Here is an 11,791-nt window from a genome sequence, read left to right on the forward strand (position 1 = left end):
TGCTTCTGATTCACTGTCCCCTTGTTCACATGCATTCCCAAACTTGATGCTAGGGAAATGGGGTTGAACTGAGTAAAGAGACATTTTGGTTAATGGGTGGGGCTCAGATGGCTATGGTTTGTGTGGGTATGCCAGGTCGAAGGATTCAGGACTGTGTGGGTCTTTGGAAGAGGCAGCAGAGAACTTGATCAAGTCTGGGTGGGTCCAACCACAGCATCTCCATAAGATTTGCTTCATCCTCAAACCTGGGGATTGTGGCTTTCTTTCTTTTCTTTTTTTTTTTTTTTTTTTTTTTGGTTCTTTTTTTTGGAGCTGGGGACCGAACCCAGGGGCCTTGCGCTTCCCTGGGCAAGCACTCTACCACTGAGCTAAATCCCCCAACCCCGGGATTTGGCTTTCAATAACTGATATACACCCTGCATAATTTAGAGTTGTTTTATTTTTAAAAAAGGAAGAAGAAGAAGAAGAAGAAGAAGAAGAAGAAGAAGAAGAAAAGAAGAAGAAGAAGAAGAAGAAGAAGAAGAAGAAGAAGAAGAAGAAGAAGAAGAAGAAGAAGAAGAAGAAGAAGAAGAAGAAGGAAGAAGAAGAAGAAGAAGGAGCCAAAAACCAAAAAGCCCAACCCAAGAATTCCTGGTTCTGGGTATCTGGGAGCAGCTTCGGTGTGTAGGGAAGGTGGAACCTGGAAGACAGTAGGGAACCTAGGCAGCCCTGGGAAGAACAAAAGCCCAGGTGCTGACGGGAAGCACAGCATTTTCCCAGGACTTAGTCCCTCTCTGGGGCTTGTGGCCATCCACTTCACCTAGGTGGGGGCTCAGCCCCCCCAAATGACAGGCGGGGTGCTCAGTCCCCAGAAAAAGGCAGGGTGGGCAGTACTAGAATGCCCTTGGATTCTTGTCAAAGTTACCAACCAGTTGGGAAAAGTTGTGGGTGGCCCATCAATGCCATCCCAGAAAGTGGGGTTCAGGCGACACTAGGGTGGCAGGCTCAGATGCAGACGCACCTCCATTTGGACACAGGGCTCAAGCCCGTGGGGAATAAAAGGGCCCTAATGGAGCAAGACCTGAATTCCCGGAGGCAGGCGAATCTCAGGTACCCTGGGGGATACGGGGCAGTGCTCGGATGGGCCGAGGGGGAGGATTATCCAGGACGGGTTCTGGCCTGGACCGCACACCACCGCGGCGTTTTTGCTTCCTCAACAGATAGTTTGAGTACTGCACCTCGGGCATAGCAAGCTTGAGGCAAGCCTCCGTAGTAGGGCCAGCGCCGCCGCCGCTGGGCAGATCATAGCCCATGATGTCCACTTTGCGGCTAGGCTGCCAAGGCTGCAGCTGCTTTGTGCGAATCTGGGCAGCTGGTCGCAGCACCGGCTCGTCGCCAAAGCAACGACGCAGTAGACGCTGGCGGGCCTCGCGCAGCTCGCGCGCTTCGCGCTCTACGCATGCGCGACCAGCGCGCGCCACGCGGCGCCAGAAGGTGGCGTTGAAGTGGTCGTAGAGGCCGGCATCCAGCGCGTTCCAGGTGCGCGCGGCTCTTGCCAGCGCCTCCGGGATGGTGGCCAGGCGCGATGTGGCGGCGCGCGCGTTGAGCTTGGCGTAGAGCACGTCATCCAGGTCCCAGGCCAGTAGACGCCGCAGCAGCACAAGTGACTCGTCGAAGTACTCTGCAATCATGACAAGCGAGAAGACCTCCTCCACCTGGCGGATGAGGCCCGCCAGGTAGGCCGCGTCGTCGCGAGGGCTGCGCTCATTGTCGCCTCCCAGGTCATAGGCCAGCGTGTTGTGAGCAAACATGGCGAAGTGCTCGCCTGGACGGTAGTAGGCCTCGGGTGCGCGCAGGAAGGCTTCGAGCGACGCATTGGGCACGCGCCTGAAGGCCGGGCAGTACTGGTTGTAGTAGCTGAAAAGCGACTCGAACATGGCGGCAGGTTCGCGCAGGATAGTAACGTAGATCGTGTCTGGAGGCATGAGGCGCTCGAGTTCTGCACGGTCGAAGCGCAGATGACTGGCCAGCATGTGTGGGGGCCTCGTGGCCGGGTGCACGAAGTGTGCCGAGAAGTTTCGCGGGTAGCAGAACTGATGCTCGCAGCTAGGGTGAGGCAGGGCCACAGTGAGGTTGTGGCGTTCTGCGAAGCGGAACAGGATGTTCTGCACCGTCGTGCCCGCTGTCTTGTGAGTCTTCAGGAAGGCCACGGCCATGTGCTTGGCACGGGGTGGCGATTCTCGAAGAGGCGGGCAGCTCAGAGGGAACAACTTGGGGTACCTGCAAAAGCCCAGGGTGTGTGAGAGGAGTAAATGCAAAGACACGGCTTGAATTTGGGGGACAAATGTGGTCAGTGTACAAGAGTGGGTCAGCCTGGTCTTTACTCTCATGATTGGAGAGGCCAGGTAGCCTTTAAGATGGGCTCTTCAGGGGCAGGAAAGACTTGCCCAATTTGTTAAGTACACTGGCTGCCCTTCAAGAGGATCCAGGTTCGTTTCCCCAGGCCCAACATGGCCACAATTGTATGTAACACCAATCACAGAGGATCCAATGCCCTCTTCTGGCCTCAGATGGCACTGCATGCAATACCACTCACACTTACAGATACAGGGATTTAGTGGGCAGGCATGGGAGGCAGAGCTAGGTGGATCAAGGTGAGTTCGAGATCAGCCTGGTCTCCAGAATGAGTTTCAGGCCAGCCAGAACCACACAATAGAACCCTGTTTAAAAGGGGTTGGGGGTAGGGAGATGAGCCCGGATACATACTGACCTCTTGGTATTTTCTTCACCCTGATATATTTTCTTCCCATTGAGTGGAACTAGACTTACTGATGTTACTGTGCAACAGAATAAGGTAGAAATGATGAGGCGTCTCTGATTTTAGAGTGGGGAGAGGCTGCTGTTTTTCTCTCACTCTCCAGGATAGTTTATATTAGAAGGAGGCAGTTCCAAAGAAACTGAGACCCGAGTCCTGTCAGCCTGCTTGAAGAACTGGAGTGCAAAACTACCCAAACTTTTTCAGATTCCTTTTAATCAGTCCTTCAGAAAAGACTGTACATCTGGTAGACACCTTGACTGAAAACCTGCAGAGACCTGGAATCTGGAGTTCTCAACTGAATTTGGATTCGTGACCCACAGAAATGGAAAGAGAATAAATGTTTGTTGTTTCCAGCAGCTAAGTTTTGAGGACTCTGCCTTTTAATTTTTACTTATTTAGTGTGTGTATGTACAGGTGTGCATGTCCCATAGCAAGCAGGCAGAGGTCAGAGGTCACTTTTTTAGAATTGGTTCTGTCTTTCTACGTGTTGAGGCTAAGATTCTCCTGTTACTGTCCCTGTTGGACTGTGTCCTTCTGGCTGGTTCTCCTGTCTCCACCTCCCATTTCTTCTGAAGTGTTCTGGGATTGAGAGCTTGGAGAGATGGCTCAGCGGTTGGGAACACTGACTGCCCTTCCAGAGGATCCAGGTTCAGTATGCAACATCCACATGGCAGCTCACACCTGTCTGTAACTCCAGCCCAGGCCTTCTGAGAGCCTCACGCAGACATATATGCAGGGAAACACTACTGAACATAAAAGTAAATTATAGATCAAAAGATGTTCTGGGATAAGCTAAGAGGTGGTGATTCACACTTTAATCTCAGCATTCTAGAGACAGAGGCAGGAGGATCTCTAAGTTCCAGGCCATCCTGGTATACATAGTGTATATGCATAGTTCCAAGACAGCCAGGACTACATAAGAAATACTTTGTTTTAGAAAAGGAAAGAGTTCTGGGGTTGAAATGTGAGTCATCACACCTGGTCCACCCTTGGGCTCTGTGGCTGGAGAGTACTATGACCTACTGCCAACACTTCCTTCCTTTCCTTTTTTCTTCCTTCCTTCCTTCCTTCCTTCCTTCCTTCTATCCATCCATCCATGCATTCATCCATCCTTCCTTCCTTCCTTTTTTTTTTTTTTTTTTTTTTTTTTTTTTTTTTTTTTTTTTTTTTTTTTTTTTTTTTTTTTTTCCGGAGCTGGGGACCGAACCCCGGGCCTTTTCTTTTCCTTAGGCAAGCGCTCTACCCCTCCCTAAATCCCCCCCCCCCCCCCCTTTTTTTTTTTTTTTTTTTTTTTTTTTTTTTTTTTTTTTTTTTTCGAACTGGGGACCCGAACCCAGGGCCTTATGCTTCCTAGGCAAGGGCTCTACCACTGAGCTAAATCCCCAACCCCCCTTTTTTTTTTTTTTAAAGCGGAGTTATTCTGTAGCCCAGAAAAGCTTTCAGTAGCTATGTTGCTCAGTCTGGTTTTGAATCTGATCTTCCTTCTCGTCCTGAACTTATAGGCATGCCTCACCGACACCTGGCTTCTCTGCTAAGTTTTAAGGTAATTGTTTTAGGCAGTGTCTCACTATTTAGCCCTAGCTGTTTGGAAACTTGCTGTGTAGACCAAGCTGGCCTTGAATTTAATGAGCTCTGCCTGCCTTTGCCTCCCTAGCACTGAGATTAAAAGTGCATCACCATGCCTGGCTCTGTCTGAGGTATTTTTTTTTTCTTTTCAAGACAGGGTTTCTGTTTGTAGCCCTGGCTGTCCTAGAGCTCGATCTGTAGACCAGGTTGGCTTCAAACTCACAGAAATCTGCCTGCCTCTGCCTCCCAAATGCTGGGATTAGAGGTGTGCATCACCACTGCCTGTCCTAAGGTTATTTTTAAATGCAGAGGCAGTGTAAAGGACAATGGCCCTTTGAGATCCTTGATGACCTGAGAGAATCTGGAGCCAACTCAGTCACCAAGTCTTGACTGCCTTTTTCTCATTTCTGCTCTTTTAACTAGTTCTTTACTCTTTTTTTTTTCTTTTTTCTTTTTTTTTCGGAGCTGAGGACCGAACCCAGGGCCTTGCGCTTGCTAGGCAAGCGCTCTACCACTGAGCTAAATCCCCAACCCCAGCTCTTTACTCTTTTAACTAGTTCATTACTCTTTTAACTAGTTCGTTACTCTTTTAACTAGTTCGTTACTCTTTTGGAGGGGGCAGGGTAACAGACTTTACAGCAACACATTTATTGTTCTTGTTACATGTTTCTCTTAAGGTCTTTGGACTCCACTCATGTATGTGCACATTTCTGGAGCTTTTGCTTTGTGCTAGGCATTGTTTTAAACAAATATAGCCTTTATAGCATGTTCACTTCTGCTCCTAGATCCTGGAACAAGGACGTTTTGGATTACTGGTTAGCAGTCAGATCTGGACAGTCTCTGAGTTGTACCTGATTTTTCTGTCATAAGCATTAAGTGATAAGGGCAGCTCTAAGCAGCTTGATAACCCCACAAGGATTTCCTGTGTGTATCTGGTTTGGGCTCAGGATAATGTCTACACAGGCATCATTTGTAAAGCTAGCAAACCACTCTGAAGAGTATGTGAACTGTTGGGGGAATTGGCACCTTGAAAGGTGCAGGGATTTAGTGAGATCACAGGGAATCTGGAACAGATGCTAATTCTCATTGCATGGTGTCCTATATCAGCATGATCAGAGGGTCACACATTTTATAGCTGAGGACATGAGCTCAGAAATGAAGGACAGCGTCCCAAGTAGTGGACTAGTGAGTCGTTTGCAAGGCTTAGGATTTAGCTCAGTTGGTAAAATGCTTGCCTAGTATTCTTTTTTTTTTTTTTTTTTGGTTCTTTTTTTTTCGGAGCTGGGGACCGAACCCAGGGCCTTGCGCTTCCTAGGCAAGCGCTCTACCACTGAGCTAAATCCCCAACTCCTTGCCTAGTATTCTTGAGGCAATAGGTTTGCTTTCGAGCATTTCAAAAACTTGGTGTTTGGGTGTGGTGGTGCACACCTGTGATCCCAGCACTGAGAAGGCAGAAGTGGGAGGACCAGGAGCTCCAGGACAGGCAGGTGTAGGAGTGCAGGCCTTTAGACTCAGCACTAGAGAAGCAGAAGCAATTGCTGTGAGTTTGAATCAGCCTGGTCTAAATGGTTTCAGCTTTTTGGTCGCAAAAGAGACCTTTAAAGGGGGCTACAAAGGTGGTAGGTGGTGGTATTGGCAGAGGTGGAGGCAGAATGTAAGTGGTGTATACCTTTAATCCCAGCACTCAGGAAGCAGAGGTAGGCAGATCTCTGTGAGTTTAAGGCCAGTCTGGCCTACTGAGTAAGTTCCAGGACAGCCAGGGATACACAGAAAAACTACGAAAAGACAAAAAGGGGGGGGTGGTGGTGGTGGAGTGGGGGCTACAGAATGAGACCCTGCCTCCAAAGAGCAAAACAACCCAGGATGATGTTTGCAATTCCTTGAGGAAGCATTCAGCTGTGACGCAGAGGGAAAGACTGGGGCTAGATGCAGATCTTGGCTAACTGATTTATTCTGTGACTGAGCAAGTACTCGCCCATGGAGTCCTGCCCTTGCTTGTTGGCTCTAGAGCAGTGGTTCTCAACCAGTGAGCCACAACCCTTTGGGAAACACATTATGATTTATAACTAGCAAAATCGTTATAAAGTAGCAATGAAAGTTTTATGGTCGGAGAATTGTATTAAAGGGTCTCAGTGTTAGGAAGGCTGAGAACCACCGCTCTAGAGGATGGAAAGTGCTTGTGGATTACAGGAAGCCCAAAGAAGCCTTTTGGTTTCTTTGGCTTACAGCCCCTCCTGTGGGGCCATACCTCACTAAAGTCCACCACTTACCAACTGAGCTGCGACCCCTGGTGGATGAGGAGGCTTACGGTGCTGCACCCTAGCACCAATAGCAGAATTTTCCTGCGGCTCATCATCTTGGTGGATTGCTGCAGGCGCTGGAGGATAGCTGCCATGGTGGAGGGCTCACTCCTGGAATGGCCAGGGCCTTACTACCCTGGGCTTCCTTCACCAGCACTCATGGGGGGTCCTGGAGCTCTGGTAGCAGGGCCAGTGTTCCCGAAAAGCCTGATAGAACAAGGAAACAGACAGGTTTGCAGCGGCCAGAGGAGAAAGAGTCCAGGCTTAACAGGACTGCTGCAAAAGAAAGGTTAAATGAGTGGGGTGAACAGGGATGCCAGAGCAGATCGGATTCCACCGCCTGTCCCTAAGACCCTGTCTCCTCACTGTCCAGATCACCTAGTCCTGGGTGGAATTACAGGTCTGGGTTGTGTCCAGCACTCACTATAACCATTCTGTTTCTTGAGCCCGTGTGTTTACCTCTCTGACTGTATCTAACTTGTCTTTGTCTCACAGCCATTTGAATCTAGCTCTACAGCAGGCCCCTCAGCACCAGCATGTGGCTCAGGACACACAAGTCCCAGTCCAAGACTTGTTATCTGACTCTGAGTCCCCTGAGAATAAACTCCTCAGAAACAGCCAAGCCCTCACCTCCTTCAGCCTCTGGTTAGTGCTACAGGCCTAATATATTATTACTAACTCCGTACACCACAGATATTTCCCACAAGCAGATGATGACAATGAAGTGCTGGACGGTGATGGTTACTTAATCATAGTCACACAGCCAGTGATAGCAGATTGGTGAACCAGATCTGCTTGCTTATTAAAAAAAATTTAGTCTCACTGTAGTAGGCCTGACTGGCCTGAAACTTGCTACATAGTCCTGGATGACCCTCAAACTCAGAGATCCACCTGCTTCTGCCTCCTTTATGCTGCGATTAAAGGTGTGTTCCCCCACATCTGGCCAGATCTACTCTCCTGTCTCCAAAGTCCTTGTTCTTAGACTTTATGTGAGCTGTTCCTATTCAAAACTGATTTTTCAAACTAGAGAAATAGCTCAGTTCTTTTTTTTTTTTTTATTTTTTTCTTATTTTTTCGGAGCTGGGGACCGAACCCAGGGCCTTGCGCTTCCTAGGCAAGCGCTCTACCACTGAGCTAAATCCCCAACCCCAATAGCTCAGTTCTTAAGAGTACTGGCCGTGTTTTCAGAGAATCCAGGTTTGATTCCCAGCACCTACATGGTGGCGCGTAACTTTTTGTAACTCTAGTTCTAGTGGATCTGACACCATCCTCTGGCCTCTGTAGGTACAAGGAATGCACACAGTGCACAGATTGACATGTAGGCAAAACACTCACAGACATAAAGTAATTTCAGAAAACTTTATCTTTCCATTCCTGCCTGGTCTGGTAATTTTGCATTCTTCTAAGCACTGAGCCCTCCGGCTTGTGTCACTGCCTTTAGGGCTTGGGACTAAATCTACCAAGGAAAGAAGTACTTGACACCTTGGATCCTTGTCTGGATTCCATCCCTGGGCATCTAAAAAGCAGGTGGCCCCATCAGCTGACTGTGCAGGTGCTTGGCCAAGGCATTGGGATAACAGCCTGGGAGGAATGGGCAGGGGTGGCTCTAGCTTGCTCTGCTGAGAATTCCCAGCACAAGATGAGACTTCTAGGTAAGAAGAGGGAGAGAGAAGCAAGAGAAGGCCTTGATTTCTGGCCAGGCTTTCTTTCTTTGCAAGAATGTGTTGGCAGTTCAGCTTCAGCAAAGTTAGCTTCAGCAGCCATGCCTGCCCTCAGGCCATGGTGGGTCTGTCTTATTCCTGGGATGTATGTGCAGCTTCAGACTCAGCATTAGCCTTTACCCTGCTACCTCTGAAGGGAGGAGGATTTGCAACCTTAGGAGAATACGCACGGGTATGGAACTAGGACACCTGGTCCCAGGAGGGATGAGGTAACTCTGGCTCTGGGCTTGGCTTCCCATTTCTCCTTCCTGTGCCCCCTCCCCTGTTAATGCCAGATTACATCTAAACCTGTGTAGGTGTAAAGATGTCTTTTTTCCAATTCCCCTTATCTCTAGGTCACACCAGCCAGTGAGACATAATCATTTTGGACCCCGGAGAGCAAAGGGTCTGGTCACAGAGGGCAACCAAGAGCACAGGGGAGGAAGCCTAGGTCCTCCCCAATTTTGGGGATTTCTGAGGTAGAACAACATTGATCTTCAGCAGGAGGAAGTCAAGGTCTTAGCCCTTTCAGGACACAAAGTTTCTCTCTATCACAAGTCCTGCTCGAAGAACTAGATGGTTTCCTAAGAGAAAATTAGAGGACAAGTCTATTTCTACCTCTTAAAACTTGCTGGGGTTGGGGATTTAGCTCAGTGGTAGAGCACTTGCCCAGCAAGCGCAAAGGCCCTGGGTTGGGTCCCCCACCCCCAAAAAAAAAAAAAAAAAAAAAAAAAAAAGAAAAAGAAAAAAAAAACTTGCTGAAACCAATCTATTTCTCAGAGGCATCTGACCCGGGCATGGAGGCCAAGTGTAAGGGGAGCTACAGTGGATCTTTTCCTGGCCTCAGAGAATGAGGTTGCTGTCTTGGTTCCCCATCCATTCTACTAACAGCTTTATCCACTGCCTTCAAGGCTTGGATCTGGGAACCAGCCTGATTGTTAAGGTCTGCAACGGGAACAGGTCTCGATCAGAACAGGAATTCCCGAGGCACCAATCTCCAGGCTGGGAACATCAGGGATTTTGGCCCCTGGCAATGATAGACTGTGTATTCCTCCAGATGTAGCCTAGTTCATTCTTGCCTACAGTTCCAGGGACTGTTCTGGGACTGTGAGGACCAGTTACACTACCTTGTGACACATTCCTGGGCTTGGTTTCCCTTGTTTCTTATCTGGCTATAGCTATGTCATTCTCAAGAGCACAGGGCAAATTTTTCTCTTCATGACAGGGATTCAGGTATTTGAAAGCAAGAATCTGTATCCTGTATGTGGGCATTCAGCGAGAAAAAACATTCCAGGTCCAGAGAGAGAGAGTAGGCAGGCCTGCATTCCCTGGGTCAGGCCATGCCTGTTGTAGAGGAGGACTTAGCAGTGAGAGCCTGGAGGAATTCCCTGGACTGGGTTTCCCTCTGGTCTTGAGGCTGAAGCAATTGGTGGCCATGCTGCTGGTACACATGTGGAGCACAGAGGCTTCACATATTCCTCCATGTGAGAGAAAGAGGTCTCTTCACCATACCCAGCAGATCAGGATGCCAACCTTATCAGAATAGCAGTGCTAATTTTAGTCAGAATAATCTACCTCAGGCTGCTGCCCAGTTTTGTAAATTGCTTTCTTTTCTCCAGGGAACCAAAGAAGAAATGGTATTGCCAGCCAGAGATTTGAAAACTAACCCAGATGTCCACCCTACTCCCAAAAGATCTCTCCCTCTCTCTCCCCTCAGAGCCATAGGGCTGATACTGATGCCCTTGGAGGAGTTGATCCCAGGCCTGACCACTGGGACTTGTCCTCTCAGTGATGTGGAGACCTAAGCAGTCATGGGACATGGCATATCTCAGGTCACAAAGGTCCCCAAACAGAAAAGGGCACAGAGGGTAGGTAGCACAATAGAACCTAAGAGATCGAATATCTTTCCATCCCTTCTCCCCCCTGCACAAGGTTTCCCGAGTCTCCTCTCTGTCATCCCGCCCCCTACATGCTTTCATCCCTGCCTCTAAATTCTCTTCGTTCTCCTTTCTCCCATCACTACCCACTCCCACCCCCACCTCTCCCCACATTCCTCATTTTTATCCCGATCTTTTCCAGAGATCTGGTCACTATAGGGAATGGGCCGGATTCAACCCCATCCCAGCTTCCTGTGGGTACGGAGCCACCCCCTCAAGCTCTCGGCACAAGGCCCCCAAGATACTCTTCTGCAACTGCCCAGGCCCCCATCCTCCTTGCAGTGCACCCTTGTTCCCTCCAGCCCCTGGTTGGCTACTGCAGTACTCACGCAGGCAGGCTCTGTCTCCGACTTGGGTCAGGGCTACCCTCCGCTCCCCCTGGGCCCCTTGTCCTGAAATCTGCTGGGTCTGAGGGTAACGGGGGCTCTGAACGCAGAATGCCGGTAGCTTGCCTCGCTGCGCCTGGATGGGATCAGGTGGCAGCGTCTGAGTCTGTCCGCTCAGCTCAGCTCAGCTCAGCTCTACCCGCCGCCCGTCCCCCATCTCACACCGGGGGCGGGGCGGGGGCGGGGGCCTGGCGGCTCAGAGGAGGGGGAAAAGGAAAAGCAGAAGAGGAGGGGGACTGCATAGCCTGCCTGCTGCTGGTGAGCGTTCTCCTGTGGTATTGGCATCTTTACATACAGGCATCTTTCCCTTGCAGTCTTGTAGAAAGAGCTCAACATTGTGCTCAGCACACCTCTGTCCGTCAGAAGGGAAAAACGGAGGAGGCATGACTGGGTCCTGTTGGTCACTGGAGCTTCTTGAGGTTGGGTTAGAGGTTCAGGTGCACTTGTAGTCTCCTATATTCCTTCTCTCTTCCCCTCTACTTCCTACCTCTACTAGCCCTGCCTGGCCCCCTTCCCTTCTAGTTTGTCCTCTAGCTCTCCTGAGGCAGCACCTATGCCTTACTAGGACTCCAGAGTTCTCACTTCTGACCAAAACTTTTGTTGGTCTGGGGTCTCTGCCAAGGCACCTTGCACTCAGAAACAGAAACTCCAGTTCTGCTTTTACTCCAGCTTGGGCTCAAGAGGCAACTTCCTCAGTTCTGCCACTTCCCAGTACCAAAATGGGCAGCTGTTTCCTTTCAATAGCTCTAATTGAAAGAGCTCCTGGTGGATGTCTAATACTGGCATCCCCTAAAGCCACATTAGATGCCATGAGAGCATAGTTGATTCTAGGGCTAGCATGGAAAGGATCTTCAGGTAGGTTAGCCACCCAAAGCTGGGACTGCACTAATCCCTTCTGGTCTCACACAATAACCAGTAAGTGGGCATCATGTGAAGATCCTGACCTCAGAGGCAGGGGCGAACGGACATGTCAGCTTTTGTTTTCTCTCAGTCTTTCCCTTTGCACGGTTTGGCATTCTATCTGCATCCCAGGACAATCATGAAAACAAATCAGATCCTGTTTAGTGTGTCCTTTTCCGGCTCTAGTTGTATTTCTGACCCATCT

The 11,791-nt window shown here is 49.6% G+C and overlaps 1 protein-coding gene across 1 annotated transcript; it reads right to left on the reverse strand.

Moving 5' to 3' along the window:
• Positions 1-524: 524 nt before the first annotated feature.
• On the reverse strand, positions 525-10,844 carry Gal3st3 (galactose-3-O-sulfotransferase 3). Its single transcript, XM_032891161.1, has 3 exons — positions 10,630-10,844; positions 6,634-6,870; positions 525-2,259 (listed from the first exon to the last, which is right to left on the reverse strand). The coding sequence occupies exons 2-3, from the start codon at positions 6,756-6,758 to the stop codon at positions 1,086-1,088; spliced, it is 1,299 nt and encodes a 432-aa protein (XP_032747052.1). The 5' UTR covers positions 6,759-6,870; positions 10,630-10,844; the 3' UTR covers positions 525-1,085.
• Positions 10,845-11,791: the final 947 nt, after the last annotated feature.

This window comes from Rattus rattus, chromosome 2 (assembly GCF_011064425.1).
Source record: "Rattus rattus isolate New Zealand chromosome 2, Rrattus_CSIRO_v1, whole genome shotgun sequence".
Classification (NCBI taxonomy): Eukaryota; Metazoa; Chordata; class Mammalia; order Rodentia; family Muridae; genus Rattus; species Rattus rattus.